This window comes from Ascaphus truei, chromosome 5 (assembly GCF_040206685.1).
Source record: "Ascaphus truei isolate aAscTru1 chromosome 5, aAscTru1.hap1, whole genome shotgun sequence".
Taxonomy (NCBI): domain Eukaryota; kingdom Metazoa; phylum Chordata; class Amphibia; order Anura; family Ascaphidae; genus Ascaphus; species Ascaphus truei.
In genome coordinates, this window is record NC_134487.1 from 81,435,058 (window position 1) to 81,455,196 (window position 20,139).

General features: G+C 45.4%; 1 protein-coding gene and 1 long non-coding RNA gene across 3 annotated transcripts in view; one reads left to right on the top strand and one right to left on the bottom strand.

Moving 5' to 3' along the window:
- Nucleotides 1–2,497: 2,497 nt before the first annotated feature.
- On the bottom strand, nucleotides 2,498–6,584 carry LOC142495106 (uncharacterized). The gene is made up of 3 exons (XR_012801661.1): nucleotides 5,868–6,584; nucleotides 5,527–5,783; nucleotides 2,498–3,761 (listed from the first exon to the last, which is right to left on the bottom strand). It is a non-coding gene; the product is annotated as an uncharacterized LOC142495106 (long non-coding RNA).
- TMEM117 (transmembrane protein 117) overlaps nucleotides 5,671–20,139 on the top strand; it is a 427,961-nt gene continuing 413,492 nt past the window's right edge. Inside the window, exon 1 of one of the 2 annotated variants that reach the window (XM_075600117.1) lies at nucleotides 5,671–6,283. In XM_075600117.1, the coding sequence (XP_075456232.1) occupies nucleotides 6,256–6,283 (28 nt within the window). In that variant the 5' untranslated portion in view covers nucleotides 5,671–6,255. The remainder of the gene's footprint in view (nucleotides 6,284–20,139) is intronic. The other variant, XM_075600116.1, reaches the window with a different exon arrangement.

A 20,139-nucleotide genomic window follows, 5' to 3' on the forward strand; every position in this document is an offset into this window, starting at 1 on the left:
AATGGCTGGGGGCTGATCAGCTGCAGCCAGCAGTGCCATCTTAACGCATGGGCACACTGGGCAGTTGCCCCACGAGCATAGGGGCCCCATCCTAATCTATGCACAGACCAGAATTTAACACTAATTTTCCGATCACCCGCCTCAACGTTCAAATCTCCCGCTAACTCGGTAGAAGGAGAAAAATTACGACTTGTAGCGGAGAGTTGGCAGGGCCCAGTGCACTGCTTTGCCCGGGGGCCTATAATGCTGTTATGATGGCCCTGGCAGCCAGATGTCCGTGCTTAAAGGTCCCGTTTTTTTTGGGGGGGGGGGGGTAGATAGAAATCAGAAAGTCTCCGGAGCTGAACTGCATTAATTTCAGTTCCGGGACCCCCTGCTTCCCGAGATACTTGCCTCTAAAGCGGCTATCGGTAGCAGCCTCGGATAGGCACAGAAAATGTCTGTTTAAAAGTCCCGAGGGCCAATAGGAAGCTACAATGTCATCCCTTCTGGCTTTCTATTGACCCGCGTGAAGTGGGGCCTTTAAACAGCTATGAGATACCAGCAGCCCCTTTAGAGACAAGTATCGTGATATAGGTTCAAAATTACGAAACGTTGATCTTAAATGTTTAAATAAAGACAGTAATATTTCTATATAAGACCAGCAGAGTGCTGTCCAATCATCTTTACATTAGTGTCTTGCCCTGTGAGCACGCCCTGCTGTTTTGTAAAAAAAATAAAATATATATATATTTTTTCTATTGTTAAACATGTATTTACTGATGTCACTCTGGCTTCTGAGGTTGCAATGGTAAACTTTAAATATATAACATATATATATTATCGTTAACTGTGCATGCAATGTCTTGTATATAATGTATAACCTGTTCACTTAATGTAACTATGTATTTGTAACCATGTATTATTTGTCATCATAACTCTGTGCCCAGGATATACTTGAAAACGAGAGGTAACTCTCAATGTATTACTTCCTGGTAAAACATTTGATAAATACATAAAATGTTAAACTTTAAACTGCAATGTGCTCTGGCGAGTAGTTTATTTTATCCTACCGGACACTTGATATTTCAAATACTTATATACACAATGGAGCATCAGATTAAAAAAATAAAAATCGATTTGAAAAGAGTAAGAAGAAATCCTCTAAAAGAAGTAAAAAAATAAAATGCAAAAAAAAGTCGATCAGACTGCTTGTGTTTTGAGTAATCCTAAAGAAAAGCAAAACACTTGTAATATACATTTTTGCTGCTACTTTGTTTTCAGCATTGCATCTTTTATAATGCATATTTGCTTTAATTCCATGCTTATTTCTTGAAGTGAAAATTTCCTGTGGCTATGGGTAAGTAATGAGATTGAAAGGGATCTCCTTTTCCTGAATCTCCATTGAATGCAAATAGTGCCATTTGTATTCAGATGCATTTCTTTCCCAAACTACTGTATTCTGGAATCTACCCAGAGAATGTACAGTAGTTGCTTAAATGGAATGATGTGAACCAGCATTGTCCTTCTAAAGAAATGTTATGCTGAATCAAATGTCAGTACTAGAAAATCTGTCCTGGACGTAAGGTCATGGGATTGAGTGAGTTAGCTTTGTTGGCAAAAGGACCATTTTTGTTTGTGTAAACCTCAATTATGTAATTGGTACATTCTCATGGAAAAAAACACAAACATACTGTATACTCGTCTCTTGGTTACTATAATAATTAGGGTGCGGGCACTCTAGAGGGCCTTATGACATTAAAAGGGGAGGGCAACTCCAGACCTCCAGGGCCAGCAATTGTTCAGGTTTTCAGGATATCCCTGCTTCAGTACAGGTGGCTCAATCACCTGGTGGTGAAGTAGGAATATCCTCAAAACCTGACCTGTTGGTGGCCCTTGAGGTCTGGAGTTGTCCATCCCTGCGTTAAGGTAATGTTGTGATAATTGCACTGGTTTTGCAGGCTGGAGACTGAACCCCCCCACCAAGGATCAACATGAAACATGAAATTTTGGAGATAAATGTCCTTGCGTTATATTAGTGTTAATGTGATACCATTTTAAAAATAAAGTAAAACTAATTTTTTTTTTTACAGTAAAATTAATTGTATTTATAAATGTATGGCTGCTTGGTTAGCCAGGCATTGCTACACAAAGTATGTAATATATAATATTTTAATAAACGACTTTATACATCTATTATGTAATAAATCAGTAGTAAAATTGTTTTTCTTTTTATCCCAATGCATGCCGGTCATCTTAGAAACGTGTTGGAATTTAATGCAGTCTACTTTTATATATTATCGGGAGGTCCTGTATTCTTAACACAGCACATACTGCAACACTGGTATTGAGAAAAGGGCTTTTTCCATTGTCTGAACCTAAAAAGATCAGATGTAAACCAGATTTTTTTAACAGAATAACTAAAACATAAAAAAACAGTCAAAGTACAGCAATGGCAATAATGACTACAAACCGATGCAATTCAAAGCATTTTATGACAATTTATTATAGAAATTACCATGAACAAGACAATATTAAAGAGTGTTCATTACCGAAAAACAGCTAGTTAGAAAGAAAAAACACCTGTGCGGTCCTTGTTAGATCTGGATAAAAATATGGTTGAAACTGTAAACCGCTTCTTTTTCAAAAACTTGAAACCTATGTTTAGTTATCCAACTATTTTAGCATCTGAGATTAAAATTGCAATGGCTGTGATACATCATTCTGGGCCTGTTCTACAACAAAAGTAAAAACCTGTGAACATTTGTTTAAAGGATAAATATAGCGCTATAAACACTAATATCTGCCAAAGTGGCCAGTCTTCATCCGCAAATCCCAGTGGGCTTTGATTGGGATTTGAAAACAGCTCGAACGGCCTCTTCAGCAGATAAAGAATATGACCCTCCCATAGGGTGCCCATTTTGTTTGCAGTTTTCTAATGTAGATTTTGCATCACTGGGATTCGCTGTGAGATGGTTAAAGAGTCTGCAGCCTGTGCTCAGACAGCGGAAGGAGGTTATTCCACAAGATCTGTTTCAGGTTAACGCACCTGATCGGACATTAACTGCCATTGAATAACAGTTAACATCATACCAAATACGTTAAGCGGCCCTTAGTCAATAAAGGCAATAACACATTTAACCCCTTTAGTGCTGCATGACCTATCAGTTACTGACAAATGCATGCTGTGGTGCTGCATAACATAGCAGTTACATCATAGGAGGAGGGCCTGTTCAGCAGCATCTCAAAAATATTGAAAGGCTACAAAGGGTGCCGCCTTGAGCCTTAAAAAAAGGGACATCAGTCATTTGATATTGGGTCAGGGATTACTGTACCTCTGTTTCTCCCGTGGCGTATAAATCTTTATTTTTGGTGGCAATTGTGGGGATGACACTAATATTGGAGCAATCTCGTAGGTCCTGGGTATTTTGATGAAAGTTATCCTTACCTGGACTTGGAACGGGGGCAGAAGGAGGTTGCCGAGTAGATTTAAGGGTTACTTTATTGGTAACGAGAACAGTGTGGTTGAACTACATGAGACTTCCAGAGCCATTAAGGTAAAAACAAAAACACTCCCAGCAAAGAATATGGCTTTAAAATATTATTGAATAATTCAGTATAGTTCAAACATGCTACAATGCTCCAAGTGAGGATTATTAGTATTTATTATATTCACTAAATTGTAGTATTCAAAGATGTGCAAATTTTTTATTGTAAACTACAGGACAGGGACTCGTTGTCACTACACAATTCAATGTACACCGCTGGGTACACGGTCAGTGCTATAAAAGAAAAAAAATATATCATTATTAAGCATGTAACAGATTTAGTGAGTTGTGATATGCTTATACAGCTTACACACTAATCAACTATAGTTGGCACTCTGGATATGTGCTAACTAATTAGCCTGTTGCTATGATTAGATTTTCTGGCTCATACATATGTCAAAATAGTGAATTAGATGCGAACAGCATTTCCAAAGTTTTTCTCTTTGTTTGCATTAATATATGCCAAACCAGTGCCATGTAAATACCGATTTTCTTTAGTGTTACTTTATCTGCTCTGCTTTATATATTCTCTTTCTTTCTTTCATATTCTCTCCCCCCCTCTCTCTCCCCCGCCTCTCTCTCTCTCCTCTCTCTCTCTCTCCCCCCCCTCTCTCCCCCCCCCTCTCTCTCTCTCCCCCTCTCTCTCTCCCCCCCCCTCTCTCTCTCTCTCTCTCTCTCCCCCTCTCTCTCTCTCTCCCCCCCCTCTCTCCCCCTCTCTCTCTCTCCCCCCCTTCTCTCTCCCCCCCTTTTCTCTCTCTCCCCCCTCCTCTCTCCCCCCCTTTTCTCTCTCCCCCCCTCCTCTCTCTCTCCCCCCCTCCTCTCTCACTCTCCCCCCCCTCCTCTCTCTCTCCCCCCCCCCCTCCTCTCTCTCTCCCCCCCCCCTCCTCTCTCTCTCCCCCCCCTCCTCTCTCTCTCCCCCCCTCCTCCTCTCTCTCTCCCCCCCCCCCCTCCTCTCTCTCCCCCCCCCCTCCTCTCTCTCTCCCCCCCCCTCCTCTCTCTCTCCCCCCTCCTCTCTCCCCCCCTTTTCTCTCTCTCCCCCCCTTTTCTCTCTCTCCCCCCCTCCTCTCTCTCTCCCCCCCTCCTCTCTCTCTCCCCCCCCCTCCTCTCTCTCTCCCCCCTCTCCTCTCTCTCTCCCCCCCCCCTCCTCTCTCTCCCCCCCCCCCCTCCTCTCTCTCCCCCCCCCCCCTCCTCTCTCTCTCCCCCCCCCCCTCCTCTCTCTCCCCCCCCCCTCCTCTCTCTCTCCCCCCCCCCTCCTCTCTCTCTCCCCCCCCCCCCTCCTCTCTCTCTCCCCCCCCCCCCCCTCCTCTCTCTCTCCCCCCCCCCTCCTCTCTCTCTCCCCCCCCCCCCTCCTCTCTCTCCCCCCCCCCCCCTCCTCTCTCTCTCCCCCCCCCCCTCCTCTCTCTCTCCTCCCCCCCTCCTCTCTCTCTCCCCCCCCTCCTCTCTCTCTCCCCCCCCCCTCCTCTCTCTCTCCCCCCCCCTCCTCTCTCTCTCCCCCCCCCCTCCTCTCTCTCTCCCCCCCCCCTCCTCTCTCTCTCTCTCCCCCCCCTCCTCTCTCTCTCTCTCCCCCCCCTCCTCTCTCTCTCCCCCCCCCCTCCTCTCTCTCTCCCCCCCCCTCCTCTCTCTCTCCCCCCCCCCTCCTCTCTCTCTCCCCCCCTCTCTCTCTCCCCCCCCTCTCTCTCTCCCCCCCTCTCTCTCTCCCCCCCTCCTCTCTCTCTCCCCCCCTCCTCTCTCTCCCCCCCCTCCTCTCTCTCCCCCCCCTCCTCTCTCTCCCCCCCCCTCCTCTCTCTCCCCCCCCCTCCTCTCTCTCCCCCCCTCCTCTCTCTCTCTCCCCCCCTCCTCTCTCTCTCTCCCCCCTCTCTCTCTCCCCCCCTCTCTCTCTCTCCCCCCCCCTCTCTCTCACTCTCTCTCCCCCCCCTCTCTCTCTCTCCCCCCCCCCCCCTCGCTTTTCTTCCTATTCATGTGGGGCTTTCTACGTGACAATAGGTTTTCATGTACTCACAATAATCACTGGCTTTCAACCACTGCTTGCAGACTATTGTAACGCCTTTCAGGCTCCAGCACACTGACTTTACTCATGAAATAGATCATAGTAATAAAAGGCTTGTCATTTAGTGGTGGTGGTGATGATGGTGATGATGATGATGATGATGATGGTGGTGGCACCAGCCTCCCCATCCTTGCAGAGTTCGAAATCACAGGCTTCCTGAACCATGCCATTTGTTTCTTTAAGCTTTAAAGCAGCTCACAACGTTAACCCTTCAAATAATGAGAGCTAGTGAGCACACACATCCTCCCAGCCATGACCACATCACTGCATGAGGCTGCCAGTCCCTGTTTTACCTGAGTACCAGCTCTTTCAGGCCCTCCATCTCCATTGTCAGACACGTACATTCTGTGTAGCTTCATTCTCCAGCCCTGCACTGATTCCCTTCACCCGGGGCTCAGCCCAAGCAATCCTCTTGATCTCTGCAAGGATATTATCTCCAGATTACAATGCCGTTGTACGGCATCAAGTAAATCAGTGCGTGAAGGCAACGCAGAGCTCACCTCTGAGGAGGGGGTGGAGATTGCTTTCCGATCCGGAGTGCGAGCAGATCGTAGTATGGACAGACCGGCCGATTGAGTTTATATCCAGTGGAGGGCGTGGGCTGAGCAAGACACTGCAGGTCTATTCCTGGAACCTGACAGCAATGCCCTGTAAGCTTCACCCTCGCAGGACAAAGGATTTATGAACAGAGCAGTGTTTGATCAGTCTGGTAAGTAACATATTGATGAAGAAGCCTCTGTATAAATCTCTGATGGCGGTGTTGCAAAGCCCAGCAGAGTTGACGGTGTGGGCAGGTTTGTGGGTGTCCTCTGCTGTCACCCACCATGAAAGGCGCTACAGATCCATGTCACCCTGACCACTATACCACCCACTGTATAACACCCTGTGCTGTAAATTGACCTCAATACCATTTTCTTAAAGCTACAATGCTGCAGATTTAAAGGTGCATCTTTTGTGGGATGTTGTTGTCAGGACGTCACCAGGGTGGAGATTGGCTTGATTTAGTCTTTGGAGATTACTTCTAAAACTACTGAAAATGAAAAGTGAAGTCGTTGCTGGGATGGAGGCGTTTCTGCTGGAAGAGACTAGGCCTGCTAGAAAGTTTTGGAGAGCAAATAAAACTTTTAAAAAAAGAGAAGCAGTAAGATGCATGGAAAGTTGTTAACGTTTGATAACATTTACATGGTGTGCAATGACAGGTCTGCTGAGAGTTCATTTCTCCTGTTAATTGTCTGTTTACCAAACTAGTTCTACATGCCTTATTTTCTGGTTGTACTTGGGATATTCATAGCTAATAAAAATATATACATTAATAATACAAACTTAACACCAGTATATATTTTTATATAAAAATCCATAGTATACATTCTTTCTTATTTTTAGGAAAGTAATTTCTAACGTACAGGAAGTATTTTTGTTTTTAACCCAACAACCACGTTTTGCACATGCACTATAATATGTGAGCGTACTAGTGTCCTTCTTGGATTTCTTGTATATAGCATTTTAATCAGGTAGGCGGATAGTTTGGTTGACTTTAGAGTATGATATTTGTACTATAGAGTATTTTACAAAAGGCAAAGCCTCAAAGCACACCAAAATAATGCAAAAACATGGTTACATAGTTACATAGTAGATGATGTTGAAAAAAGACATAGGTCCATCAAGTTCAACCTATGCTAAATTTAGACAACAGATACTTTATCCTATATCTATACTTATTGATCCAGAGGAAGGCAAACAAAAAAACCCCATTAAGGGGAAAAATTAATTCCTTCCTGACTCCAAGAATTGGCAATCGGATTAATCCCTGGATCAACATCCTTCCCATGTATACTTATTTGGTATAACCCTGTATACCATGTATACCTTTCCCATCTAAAAAGATGTCCAACCTTTTTTTGAACAAGTCTATTGTATCTGCCATCACAGTCTCCATGGGTAATGAATTCCACATTGTAACTGCCCTTACTGTAAAGAACCCTTTCCTTTGTTGCTGGTGAAATTTCCTTTCCTCCAACCTTAAGGTATTGTATTAAACATGCATGTGTTTTAATAAAGCTATCAAAATATCATTGGAATGGTATATAATAAATATAGGTCTCAACAGATCCAAGTTGTCTTAAGCGTTAGTCCATCTCCATAATATTTTGGTTATCATTATACACCCTTCATCAGATATTGTATGTATGCTTTTGAATCATTTTTGTGTGGTTTGAGACTTTGAGGGTTATTTATTAAACTGTGAGTGCTAATTGCACCACCATTGCAAGTTAACACCCATTGACTAAAATGGGAGTTTGTGCGATACTGCCCTGATAGTCATTATCGCAATATATAAATGCAGATAGTGTTTACAAAATAAAAAAAAGGGGGGGGGGGGGAACCTAAAACATTACCAACTAGGTTCTTCAAGATGTCATGAAATAGGAAATATAAAAATCCATGTGTTACAAATAACACACACATCTGGATGGATTCTGGCTATAGATTCACAAACCCCACTTTTTAAACACTATCAATTTTTTTCTCGGATAAGGACCTGGTGGCCTGGACAGTACTCTGTGTGTGGTGTGGCTGATCTCCCATTTATCACTGCCACTTTTAAACCTGGCCACTCTGATTAAAGGGGATCTGTTTAATCTGAGAGTATAAAATACCCCATAACTCTCTCCATGTAATCACAAGAGCCACAATAACCACGCCTTGATATTCAGAGAAGCCTGATTAATAAATCAACATCAGTGGTGACAGTCCCACTTCTATTTTGAGAGGGAAACAAAGGATCTGATACTGTATGTTCAATACAGATATCTTCTCATAATTTATATTATTACACATGAGTTCTTGTGCCCGTTACAGATTTGTTCTTGATATTATTGTGAGTTGTGTCAGATATTAATGATCTTTCCTAATGTGAATCTGTAACGATTATCTGTAAGCACTTGACCCCTCCCAGAGGATCTTACTACGCTTGTCCATGCCTTTGTGTCCTCACGCCTTGACTACTGCAATGAACTCTAGCTGAGTCTTCCTGGAAAAAGAGCCACCCTGCCCGCAGCTGGTGCAGAATGCTGCGACCATGTTGTTAACTAACCAGACCCGTTCTTGTCACATAACACATGTTCTCTGTTCTCCGTTCTCTACACTAGCTGTCTGTAAAAGGGCAAATTTATTTTCAGATTTGGCTTGTTGACATTCAAAGCACTACATGACCAGGGTCCAACCTATCTGAAAGAGTTTCTAGTTCCCTACACTCCCATCCACTCACTTCAATCTACAGATGAAGGACTCCTAACCGTTCCCAGATTCTCCTTGGCTTCCTTTGGGACCCAATCTTGTAGCCACGCTGCTCCCACTCTGTTTGGAACAGTCTGCTTCATACAGTTCTAGAGGTCTCCTCTCTGGAAATGTATAAAAACAGGCTCGAGACCTACCTGTTTACCCAGGCATTTAATTAATGAATCACAACCTGTTTGTCATTTAATAGCTACAGTACCGTCCCATCCGGTTTTGTATGTTTCCGTGTTTGGTCTCGTTTATAACCTTAAGTGTTTTCTTATTTTTCCCTTTATGTAACTGTGAAGTGCTTTGAGTCCCATTGGGAGAAAATTGCTTTATAAATAAAGTTGTTATTATTATAACTTCTGCCACCTCTGCTGGTCAGGCAATGTCTCAGGACTCTATGATGTCCTTTGACTTTGAAGCTTGACCCCAGGAGATAGAATGATATTCCAAGTGTCACTTTATTGTAAGTTTAGTCTTGATGGTCTTATTGACCCCACCACAGGTCATGGATTCATGACATTCCCCTGGTAAACCCACCAGAAACATGATTTATTTTTCCTTCTTAAAAGAAAGTTAGCCCCTTGGTTGCTGGACTGTTGCCATTATTTAAAGCAGCAATACTACATTCCTCTTCCTTTTTTTTGGCACATTCTTTTCACATACAAATATGAGAATGTGTCATTCTACATTCTTACCTAAACTGGCAATCGTTTGGGGCTCCTGTTATAAATCTGTCAACATCCTGATTGTGTGACTAATATTAGGACTGCTTCAGTCAGTATACTGTAACTCAGAGCAACAAAGTATCCTTATATTAAGGTAACATTATCTATTGTTATAGTTTGCAGCTCAAACTGCTGGGAATATTGGCAACACATTTTCACAAACAGGAAAGTGTTGCTAAGATCTTGCACTGCTTGGGAGGTGGGTGAAAACCTGCTCAAGAAATCAAAGGATACTTTAAAACTCTTTAAAAATGGCATTAAGAGTTGAATAATAAAAATACAGTAAGTATTATCTAATACAGAAATTATTATTTAAAAAAAAACATATGAGATTTCATGTCTTGCTGCTTTAACACTTGCATGACTTTATCACGACACCCCGCCTTTGTCTATGTACTTTTAGGTTAGGAACAGTGGACTCTGTGACCCCATACATGCCCTGGCTAGTATAATCTTTAATATTTTTAGTGTCGATTTAAACCAGGGGAGCGCAAGATTTTCCAGGAGGGGCGCAGTGGTTGCAGAAGCCCCGCACTCTTCCCCAAGGCATTTCAATTACATGCCAGGGGATCGCGTGAGGCCTCTGCAACTTCCCTTTGCTTGTCTTCGGCAATGCGGCGTCCCGTTACCATGGCTGAAGACAAGGTAAGGAGGGGGGCTTGAGCAGGAGGGGAGAGCAGGCAGGGGGGGGTGCAGACTGAAAAGTTTGTGCACCCCTGGATTAAACATTTTTTTTAATTAAATGTTGTGCAGTTGTTGTATAAAACAGGTACTATAGTGGATTGATCTTTAATGCGGTAACAGTTTGGGGTTGATTCACGGTGGTCTGTTGAGACTATGACTTGAATGACCGTTAATGCCGGATCAGGTGCGTTAACCAGCAATGGACTTTAGTAAATCTCCCCCTGGGTGGTGTGTTAACCTCTCCTGTGATACATTTAGAAATACAGACTGTCATCTCACCTTTTACTTTCATATACTTAGTACACCCTTTTTTCTCCGTTGTTTTTTGACATAACATACATTTCTTACCATTATCAGTAAAAGAACACACTACACCTAACTCCCGTTCATTTTAATAGGAATAAAGGTGTGCCAAAGCTTAGCACACTTTAATGAATCTGGACCATAGATGCTAAATTCAAAATGACTGGATAAACTAGGGGTGGATTCACAATGCTCCAATAAGGAGTATCAGAGCTTGATCTGTTATTAACTGCCATATAAGGCAATGGCAGTTAATGCCAGAGTAAGATCAAATACCTCTTTATTGGAGCTTAGTGAATCCCAAGGACCTATTTCACGTGTGATTTAAATGGGAGTAGCCAGGACTTTGCCTGAGGTAGGGCATTTTGGGTTGGTGGTGGGTCACTTAGGAAGGGAAGGAACTAGCACCGCGTGAAGTAGAGATGACCGGGCATTGCAACAATACAGTCTGGTTATATTCTGTGTCAGTGTATAGTGAAGTCGGTCTACTGACCCAGGAGTATAACCTGTCTGCATTGTACACCGACAGAGTACCCAGGGCTGCTAGCAGGGCATGAGATCCGGGACAAGTGTTCCCGGCCCGGCGGCTGCAGGGGTCCCGGCCGGTGCTGGAATTTGGGCCCAACTTCTGCATTCGGTTGCAACGGCTTTCCCCAGCTGCTCTGCAAGGCCGGGCCTCTCTGACACCGGTACTGAGAGCGACTTCCAGGCAGGCCCAGTTTCCAGCACGCACCAGCGGGAGAGAGGCCCAGCCTCGCTGAGAGGGAGGCTCGTGTTAGAGAGAGGCCCGGCAGCAGCTTGGGAGAGCTGGGGCACCAAAGACCTCAGACAACCCCAAAGGTCGGTGTGTGTGTGTGTGTGTTGCTGTATTGTATTTTGGGTGGTGGTGGTGGAGGGGGGGGAGGGGATTGTATGTGTATTGGGATTATGTGGGGGGAGGAATGAGTGTGAAGGGGTAATTAAGTGATAGCAAGGGAGAGAGGGGATGGAAGAGGGAGGAGAGTGTGAAGAAGAGAGGGGAGAAGTGTGAGAGAGAGGAGGGAAGAGCAATACATGGAGAGGAGGGGGCTCGTGAGGAGGTGTGAACCTGTGATCTCTGCTGCTCAGGAAAGCATCTCTGGCAGCAAGCCGGATCAGCACCTGGATAGTTCCACTGCCTCAAAGTGCCGTTGAGCTGCTGCTGCTTCACTCGGCTTATCCAGATCAGCCTCCTTGACACACCTCCTTGCTTCCTATTATGTCAGCCCCTTCCTCCTGTCCTTTGCTGGATGAACTTGTTTGTTTGGCTGTTGTTGGTCTTGTATTCTGACCTGTGCCTGTCTGACCATGATGCCTGCCGGAACTCTCTGCCTGTCCTGATCCGTGCCTCGCTGACCCTGCACCTTCCGGATACTACCGTATTCTACCAGATCTGTCTACATCCATCCACTTGACCCAGCCAAAACATGCATTCTGCTGGAGCAAATATCACCTTTTATGGATTTTGTATATGCTATTCGGTCTTTACAAAGACAACTTGATGTTGTAGAATCACAACTAAACAACATACAAACTGTTAATCCTGCAGCGCATTCCAGCACCCCGACAACCGTTTTAAAGACCTTAAGATTCCTCTACCAGAAAAGTTTTTTGAGAAGAAACGGCAGCTGAGGGGTTCCTCAATCAGTGCAGGCTAATTTTTCAGTTATGTCCCTCACTACGGATAGAATAAGAATTTGGTCTTTTTTTTTTTTTATAAGCCTTTTGATGGGGCACACATTACCATGGGTATCTCCATTACTGGAACAGTACAGCCCCCTACCAGGGAATCTTCAGGATTTTTTGCAAGCTATGACCATTTTATTTAATGACCCAAATTGAGGCCAGACCACTGAATCCACTCTACTCTCCCTGCAAAAAGACAGGAGTACGGTTGCAGAGTATGCAGCCGTGTTTCAAAAATGGGCTTCAGATACCGAGTGGATTGAATCTGCTCAACGATTCAATTTTCGAAGCAGCCTTAATGAGTACATAAAGGATGAATTGACCAGAGTGGATTCTCTTTCAGATCTGGGATCGTTTATACAGCTATATGTCAAGATAAATTGGCGGCTCTTGGAACGATGTCTGGAGCGACTTACGCTATGGAAGGGACATTAACCCCTACAGATATAGAGACGTCCCTGTAACCACAATTGCCTGAGAAGCTAAGTGCAGTTTGGAGGAGGATGAAAGCCCCTCAGCAAGGTCGAAAGGGCTCATCGATGCTTGGAAAATCAATGCTTATATTGTGGACTTGCAGGATATTATGTTGTTTCTTGACCCAACAAGCCTAAAGTTTCCGGTCACATGGGAAAAGTCGAGCTCGACGGAGGGAACTCGTACTGGGTAGTGTAAAGAAGTTAATTAACATACACAGCCCCCTCTAAACTCTGAACCCAAATCTACCACAGCATATATGTGTGTGTGTGTGTGTGTGTGTGTGTGTGTGTGTGTGTGTGTGTGTGTGTGTGTGTGTGTGTGTGTGTGTGTCAAAAGGAGTGCTACTAGGATTGTCACCTTATGTATTGAACAAAAGACAAAGCGGCCCAGTGCTACATCCAACTTGACAAATTATATAGTTAAATACTTATCTGTTTATCTAATCCTATGCAAGGGTTGTTTAGTTAAATTCTTTGGCCAAAGTATTTTAAGCCTACGACCACTGTTTTCAAGCTCACCCATTCCACCTTTTTAATTGCAGTTCTTGCTAAGCACCTGTGAATGTCCAGTATATTAAAACAGCTCTCCCTCCATTATAGAGATTATGAAAACCTTTTGCAGATACAACAGTTTTAGGACCTACAGATGGGCCATACTGTGACATGGTTGTAGACACTTTGGCCAAAGAATTTAACTAAATGATCCTTACTTATGAGGAGATAAACAGATAAGTATTTAACTATATAACTTATCAAGTTGGATGTAGCACTAGACCTTTTTTTCTAGTGTAAAGAAGTTCCCTATAGACTTGATTATCTGCCTAACCGTCACATCCTCAGCTCTTCTGGTCAGTCCCACATGCTTATTCCACTCCAGGTACGAAAGGGTTAGCTGGACATCTTGTTGCGGACTTCGATTGACTCTCGAGCTTCAGAAAACGTTATTGACATTCAGTTTGCTAGAGTCAAGAATACTGTATAACAATTACAGGTATACAGAAGAATTGTCCTACACTGGTGGATGCCATAGATGGATATTGTTGCTGTGAGATTGCAACGACAAGTGGGTTGTCTGAGGGTAGGCTTTCTTTCAGCTCCAAAACATAAAACACTAAAAAAAAAAGAAGCTTACTTTCAGCGTAGTGTATGTGTGTATATTTAAAAAAAATCCCAAACGGCTGTGCCCAGTCTTGTAGACTGGCGGCAACTCCTTGCAGGGTAAGGGGGGTTCAAGTCGAGCGGTCTTCACTGGAGTAAAAGTAAGACACACAAACAGACCTTGTTACAGGGTTTGCTTCTCCTTCAGAGTACCAGGGTACGTGTGTTTCTGGCTCAGGCAGAAAACAGTGTGTGCTGATCCAGGCTTTTAAATGCCTCTATTGAGCCACCAACCAGCTCCAACAACTTGTTGACTACCTGCTTAGCAGTTGCTATCCCCAGGAGGGAACGCCTCAGGGTATCTGGTGGCATAGTCAACTATCACCAGAATAAACCTGTGTCCCTTCACAGAGGGTTGTAGAGGTCCTACCAGGTCTAACTTAATCCTCTCAAAGGGGCTCGAGACCAAGGGTAGAGGAACCAAGCGCTCTGGCTTCTGTCCCTTCTGGGTGGTTAGCTGGCATTCAGCACATGCCTCACATAATTTGGGGATATCATCATGCATTCCTGGCCAGAAAAATCATGACAAAATATAGTCAATTGTTTTGTCTCTACAGAGGTGACCACCCCAAGGGAAAGTATGGGCCAGGGTGAACACAGTTTTAACAAACACAGTAGGGAGGAACATTTGCATTGTAACCTCGCCTGTTTGTGTATGGTTGTTCACCCTATACAGAATATTGTTCAACAATCCAAAATGAGGAAACTGCATTACTGTAAGGGATCGGGGGACAAGCGCCTTACAGCGGGTCCCCGTCACCCCGACTCCCAGTACTGCCGCACGTCCCAGGCCCCCTCTCCGCCGGCTCCTTACCTGCTCCAGTCGGGCGCCGCTCCGGTCCTCCGTGGCACACGCCGCCTCCGCCCACATGATGCCGGGGCGCGCCGGGAGTGTTACAGGGCGCGCGCACACCCGTCCTCTTCTATACTCCTCCTGCAGCCTTGGCTCCACCTCCCATCAGCTTGAGGCTATTCCCACTAGGGAACAAGACACCAGACATCTGAACCTATCCTTGGGGCCGCTCAGTCAAGCTCCCGCTCCATCTCTTGCTCCCATTGGTTCTCCAACATTTATAGTTCCTGTCTTCCCTCTCCTTCCTCGCTCTGCATAGTTTTCCTGTGGCTCTTGTTGTACGGAGGTCTGTGCCTGACTCTCTTTTGTGTTGCAGCTCTCGCTCCAGTCCCTGCCCTCGTTTGATACCCTTGGATTTGATCTCGGCTCTCGTTAGACTTCGTGTACCTCGCTACTCCCTGGACTCGGCTTTGGACCTCACTACGCTGCTCTCTCCTGCCCCTGACCTACATCTTTCGGACCTCTGGTGCCCCGGACGCGGCAACTATCAGGCTAACCTTTTCCCACCAGACCCGGTAACGCATTTTACCACACTCACTGCTGTGGGTGCGTGTTATACCCTTACCCACCTCAGTACTGGGGACTTGCCAGGTCTGTGGGCACTCAAGCGTTACAATTACACCTTGTACATTCAATACATTGTCATTAATTTTTCCCACTTTCTCATATTGTCTAGCAAAAACCGGGTCTATCCCAGTCCTGTTTGTCACATTGTCTCTTAACGAGATTTTGGAGCCTGGTGTTTACTTTGGAACATCTGGGCAGAAAAGGTAAATTCTTCCCAGAGCTTCTCCTTTACAGGAGAAGGAGGCCTCTTCTGAGATTGAGCCCGTACACTGGAGATATAGGGCCAATCGCGGTCAAGCAAGATGGGAGTAGAGGAGTGACTCCTACTTGTATCCAGGCCACCCGACCGACTCTGTATCTGAAGCAGGACGTTGGCATTGAAGTACCTTTTTGTATCACCATGTATACACTCTATGCTCCATGGGTAGTCATAGCATAGCATCTTAGCTGGCAGAAGCTTCTGAAGGACAAAGGTTTTACTGGAGCCCAAATCCACAACGGCCTGGGCAGAATTTACCCAACCAGGACTGGAACCACCCACAGCTTGAAATTTTCTCCCGAAGGTATGGCAATGGCCCTGCCAAGGGAGCAATCCATCTGTGGGCACTCCATAGGATGGTGGCCATGTTTTCCCACAGGCGGAACATGGAGACTATTTAATCACAGTGGAGACCAGGAACCGGGTGAGTCTTGTGTGCGACGTCCTCTGAAGCTCTCCACTTTGGTGATGAGCTGACCAAGAAGTAGGCAAGGGTCTCAACTGGCACCTAGGGCCCCTCCACTGTTGAAATTGTTGTTCCATCAATGAGGCTAGGTGATCCCGAGTTTGTATGTGATAGTGTTCATGCTTGTCAGCCCTCTTTTGGGTGTCCACCGGAGCTGAGTGAATCTGAACCATCAGGTCAAGGTCATTCTCCTGGTCCTCTACCCCAAGGAAATTTTCCACCAGCGGTGAGCTATGACCCGGGCTCACTTTGGAGGTGAATTTCAAGGTCCCGAACAGCTGCTAGTAGGCCTCCTGTGGTCAGGCCTAAGCGATTTAGGATGGTTGATTTTACCAGCTTATAGTCCATTTGACTGATCTCATAAAGGCCCTGATATGTGGCCTGGGCATCTCCTATGAGTGGGGCCGACGTGGTTGCCTAGCGATCCACAGGCCAGTCTTGGGCAGTGATGACACTTACAAAGGTTAAAAGGAAAGCCTTCGGGTCCTTTGCTGGCTTGATTTTACCGAAGAGAAACAGTGGGCTGTCTGGAAGTTCTGGTCTGGCAGACTGAAGGGATTGGGACAACAGTTTGGCCAGCCTTTCATCCTGCTCTGCCTGCAGCAGTAGCCTGTTTTGCTTGACCTGCTCCTGTATTAGCAGTCCATTTTGCTTGACCTGCTCTTTTATTAGTAGTTCGTTTTGCTTTGCCTGTTCGTGCAGATGCTTCGCCTGCTTGTGCAAAAAACGCTTTTTAAAAATTGCTAAAAAAATGTTTTTCTCTTCGTGTGGTCATTTGTGTATATGGGCCATTCAGAACCTTACTTCTTACACCATATGTTGCAGTGAGATTGCAACGAGACGTGGTTTGTCTCCAAACAGAGTTCACTTTCAGCATCATGCTGACGACACACAAATTTACTTTTTAACCCCTGACTTTACACGTGCTGTACAGACCAACGTTTCTGAATGTCTCTCTGCGATATAATCCTGGATGGCCCTCTGCCGACTTAAACTTAATATGGCAAAAACAGAGCTCCTCATACTTCCTCCCAAACCTTGCCCTACTACCTCCTTCCACATTACTGCTGGAAGTACGATCATTCACCCAGTAGCCCAAGCATGCAGCCTAGGGGTCACACTCGACTCCTCTCTCACATTCTCCTCTCACATTCAAAACGTATCTAAAACCTGTCACTTTTTCCTCCGCAATATTACAAAGATACGCCCTTTCCTCTGTTGCTCGGCTGCTAAAACTCTGACTCGGGCCCTCAATTCTCTCCCGTCTCGATTACTGTAACCTCCTGCTGTCTGGACTTCCTGTCTCCCCTACAATCTAACATTAACGCAGGTGCCAGAATCACTCTACTCTTTCCTAGATCTGTCTCTGCGTCTCCTCTGCTGAAATCACTCTCCTGGCTTCCTATCAAATCCTGCACCTCGCACTCAATTCTCCTCCTTGCTTTGAAAGCTTTACACTCTTCTGCACCTACTTACATCTTAGCCCTAATTTCTCGCTATGCACCATCCCGACTCTTGTGTTCTGCTCAAGGATGTCTTCTCTCTACCCCCTTTGTATCTAAAGCCCTCTCCCGCCTTAAACCTTTCTCACTGACTGCCCTACATCTCTGGAATGCTCTTCCCCTCAATACCCGACTAGCACTCTCTCTATCCACCTTTTTTAGACCCACGTTAAGACACACTTGCTTAAAGAAGCATATGAATAGCACTGTGGATATTCTGAACACATGATACATAAAACTTGGCCCCCTGCAGACGCACTTACCAGAACTCCCTCCTACTGTCTCTGTATGATCTTCCTACCTACCAATAAGAAAGTAAGCTCTTCAGAGCAGGGGCTCCTCTTCCGGAATGTTACTTTTATGTCTGAAGCACTTATTCCCATGATGTGTTATTTATATTATTTGTTGTTTATGATTGTCACGTGCATTACTACTGTGAAGCACTTTGTACATTAATGACGCTATATAAATAAAGACATACATACATACATCATACATATCAAACAAAAATGTCTCTACCCATTTCTCAGGGATGTGATTGAACTCATAAGATTTCTGGTACTATTTTCTTACTACTGATGCAGCTAAACCCCGTTATAGCGCGGTCCTCGGGGGCCACCCGATCCGACCGCGCTAGAACCGGGGTCGCGCTAATTTAAAAAAAAAAATGGCCGCCGCGCGCCTGATCGGGAGGGAGTAAGGAGGGAAGGAAGGAAGAGGTGGCCGGAAGCCCTACACGTCCCCCAGCAATGGCCCTCCGAGTCCAGCCACAACCTGCTCCTTACCTCCCACCACCGGCATCTATCCCCCTCCACCGGCATCCACTTCCTCCCCCCCGAGGCCCCCACACCTACCGGCCCTCCGCGGCATAATCAGTTTTGGGCCTAGCCCACGCGGCCCTCCGAGTCCCAGTCTGCTCCTCACTCACCCCCCCTACTGGCATCCACACCCCCCCTCCTCCCGACACCCCCCCTCCTCCCAACACCCCCCTCCTCCTGATGCCAGCTCCGCTCCGATCTCAGCAGCCGACACCAAAGGTAGGGAGGGGGAGTGGGAGGTGTGGTGGGCTGTGCAGTGTATTGTGCTGTGAGTGCTGTGAGAGTGTGTTGTGAGTGCTGTGAGAGTGTGCTGTGAGTGCTGTGTGCTGTGAGTGTGTGCTGGGAGTGTGTGCAGTGAGAGTGTGTGCAGTGAGTGCTGGGAGTGTGTGCAGTGAGAGTGTGTGCTGTGATCAGTGTGCAGTGAGAGTGTGTGCTGTGAGCAGTGTGCAGTGAGTGCTGGTGTGTGTGCAGTGAGAGTGTGTGCAGTGTGTGCAGTGAGTGCTGGGAGTGTGTGCAGTGGGAGTGTGTGCAGTGTGCAGTGAGAGTGTGTGCTGTGAGCAGTGTGCAGTGAGAGTGTGTGCTGTGTGCAGTGAGTACTGGGAGTGTGTGCTGTGTGCAGTGAGTGCTGGGAGTGTGTGCAGTGTGCAGTGAGTGCTGGGAGTGTGTGCAGTGTGCAGTGAGAGTGTGTGCAGTGTGTGCAGTGTGTGCAGTGTGTGCAGTGTGTGCAGTGTGTGCAGTGTGTGCAGTGTGTGCAGTGTGTGCAGTGTGCAAAAAAAATGTTAAAAATTTTTTTAAGAAAAAATAATTTTTTTTTTTTTTTACGGGAGCCACGTGAAAACCGCGTTATAACCGAATTCGCGTTATAACGGGTTGCGCTATAACGGGGTTAAGCTGTTCTTCTTCTTTGTGGACTTGGCAACTGTTGCAAGCCCTCTTCAACCCAGAGAGAAGACTGAAATTAGCCTAAAACAACTAATGGTTTAAATTATCAAAAGGTTACTAAAGATCAGTGTCAGAATGCTTTTCTGGAGACCACTTATTTTTGCCCTTGTTTTTAATATCCATATCACCATTTGCTGTTCTTATTGAACACTATGTGGGTAATGTAGGAATTGGGGCTTGGTCAGAGAAACAGGAAAGTATAGCCCATATGATTTGGCATGTCAACTGATTCCAGACAATGAATGAAATACAATATGCCATATCACGAAAGGAGTGTGAAGCTGTAGTTAAGTTTTCAGTTTCAGTATTTCAGGCATTTCTTGCTTGGAAAGTGTTTTGCACTGAGATAAGATCCCAGCTTATTATGGTGACTCCTTATTTTCCATGTACCTAGTACACTGTTAACTAGATATTGTGAGTAGCTACTGTATCTGTATTTGATTTAGAACTGTGAAGATGCAACAAAATGCGGAGGCCCAACCCCGATGTCCAGAATTGGGGCACTAGGACATTGAAGTACCAACGTGCATGCTAAAACAAGCTAATGTCTTCTGGGTGTGACCAGGAATGCTGCTACACACTCTCGCTACCTGGGAGAGTCAAAAGGCATATGTGGCTGTAGAAATGTTACGTTGTGTGGTTTACCCCTTGGACTACTTGTCTGTAAACTGTCCGCGCTTAAAAAATACAAATGGTCCATGTACACCTATATCACGTGTATTTGGTATTTTCCCTTCATGGTGCTCCATAGTTATAAGAAATTGTCTACTATTGTATTTGGTGACTTGGGCTGAGACTGAGTACAGTAGATGTACAAAGATCA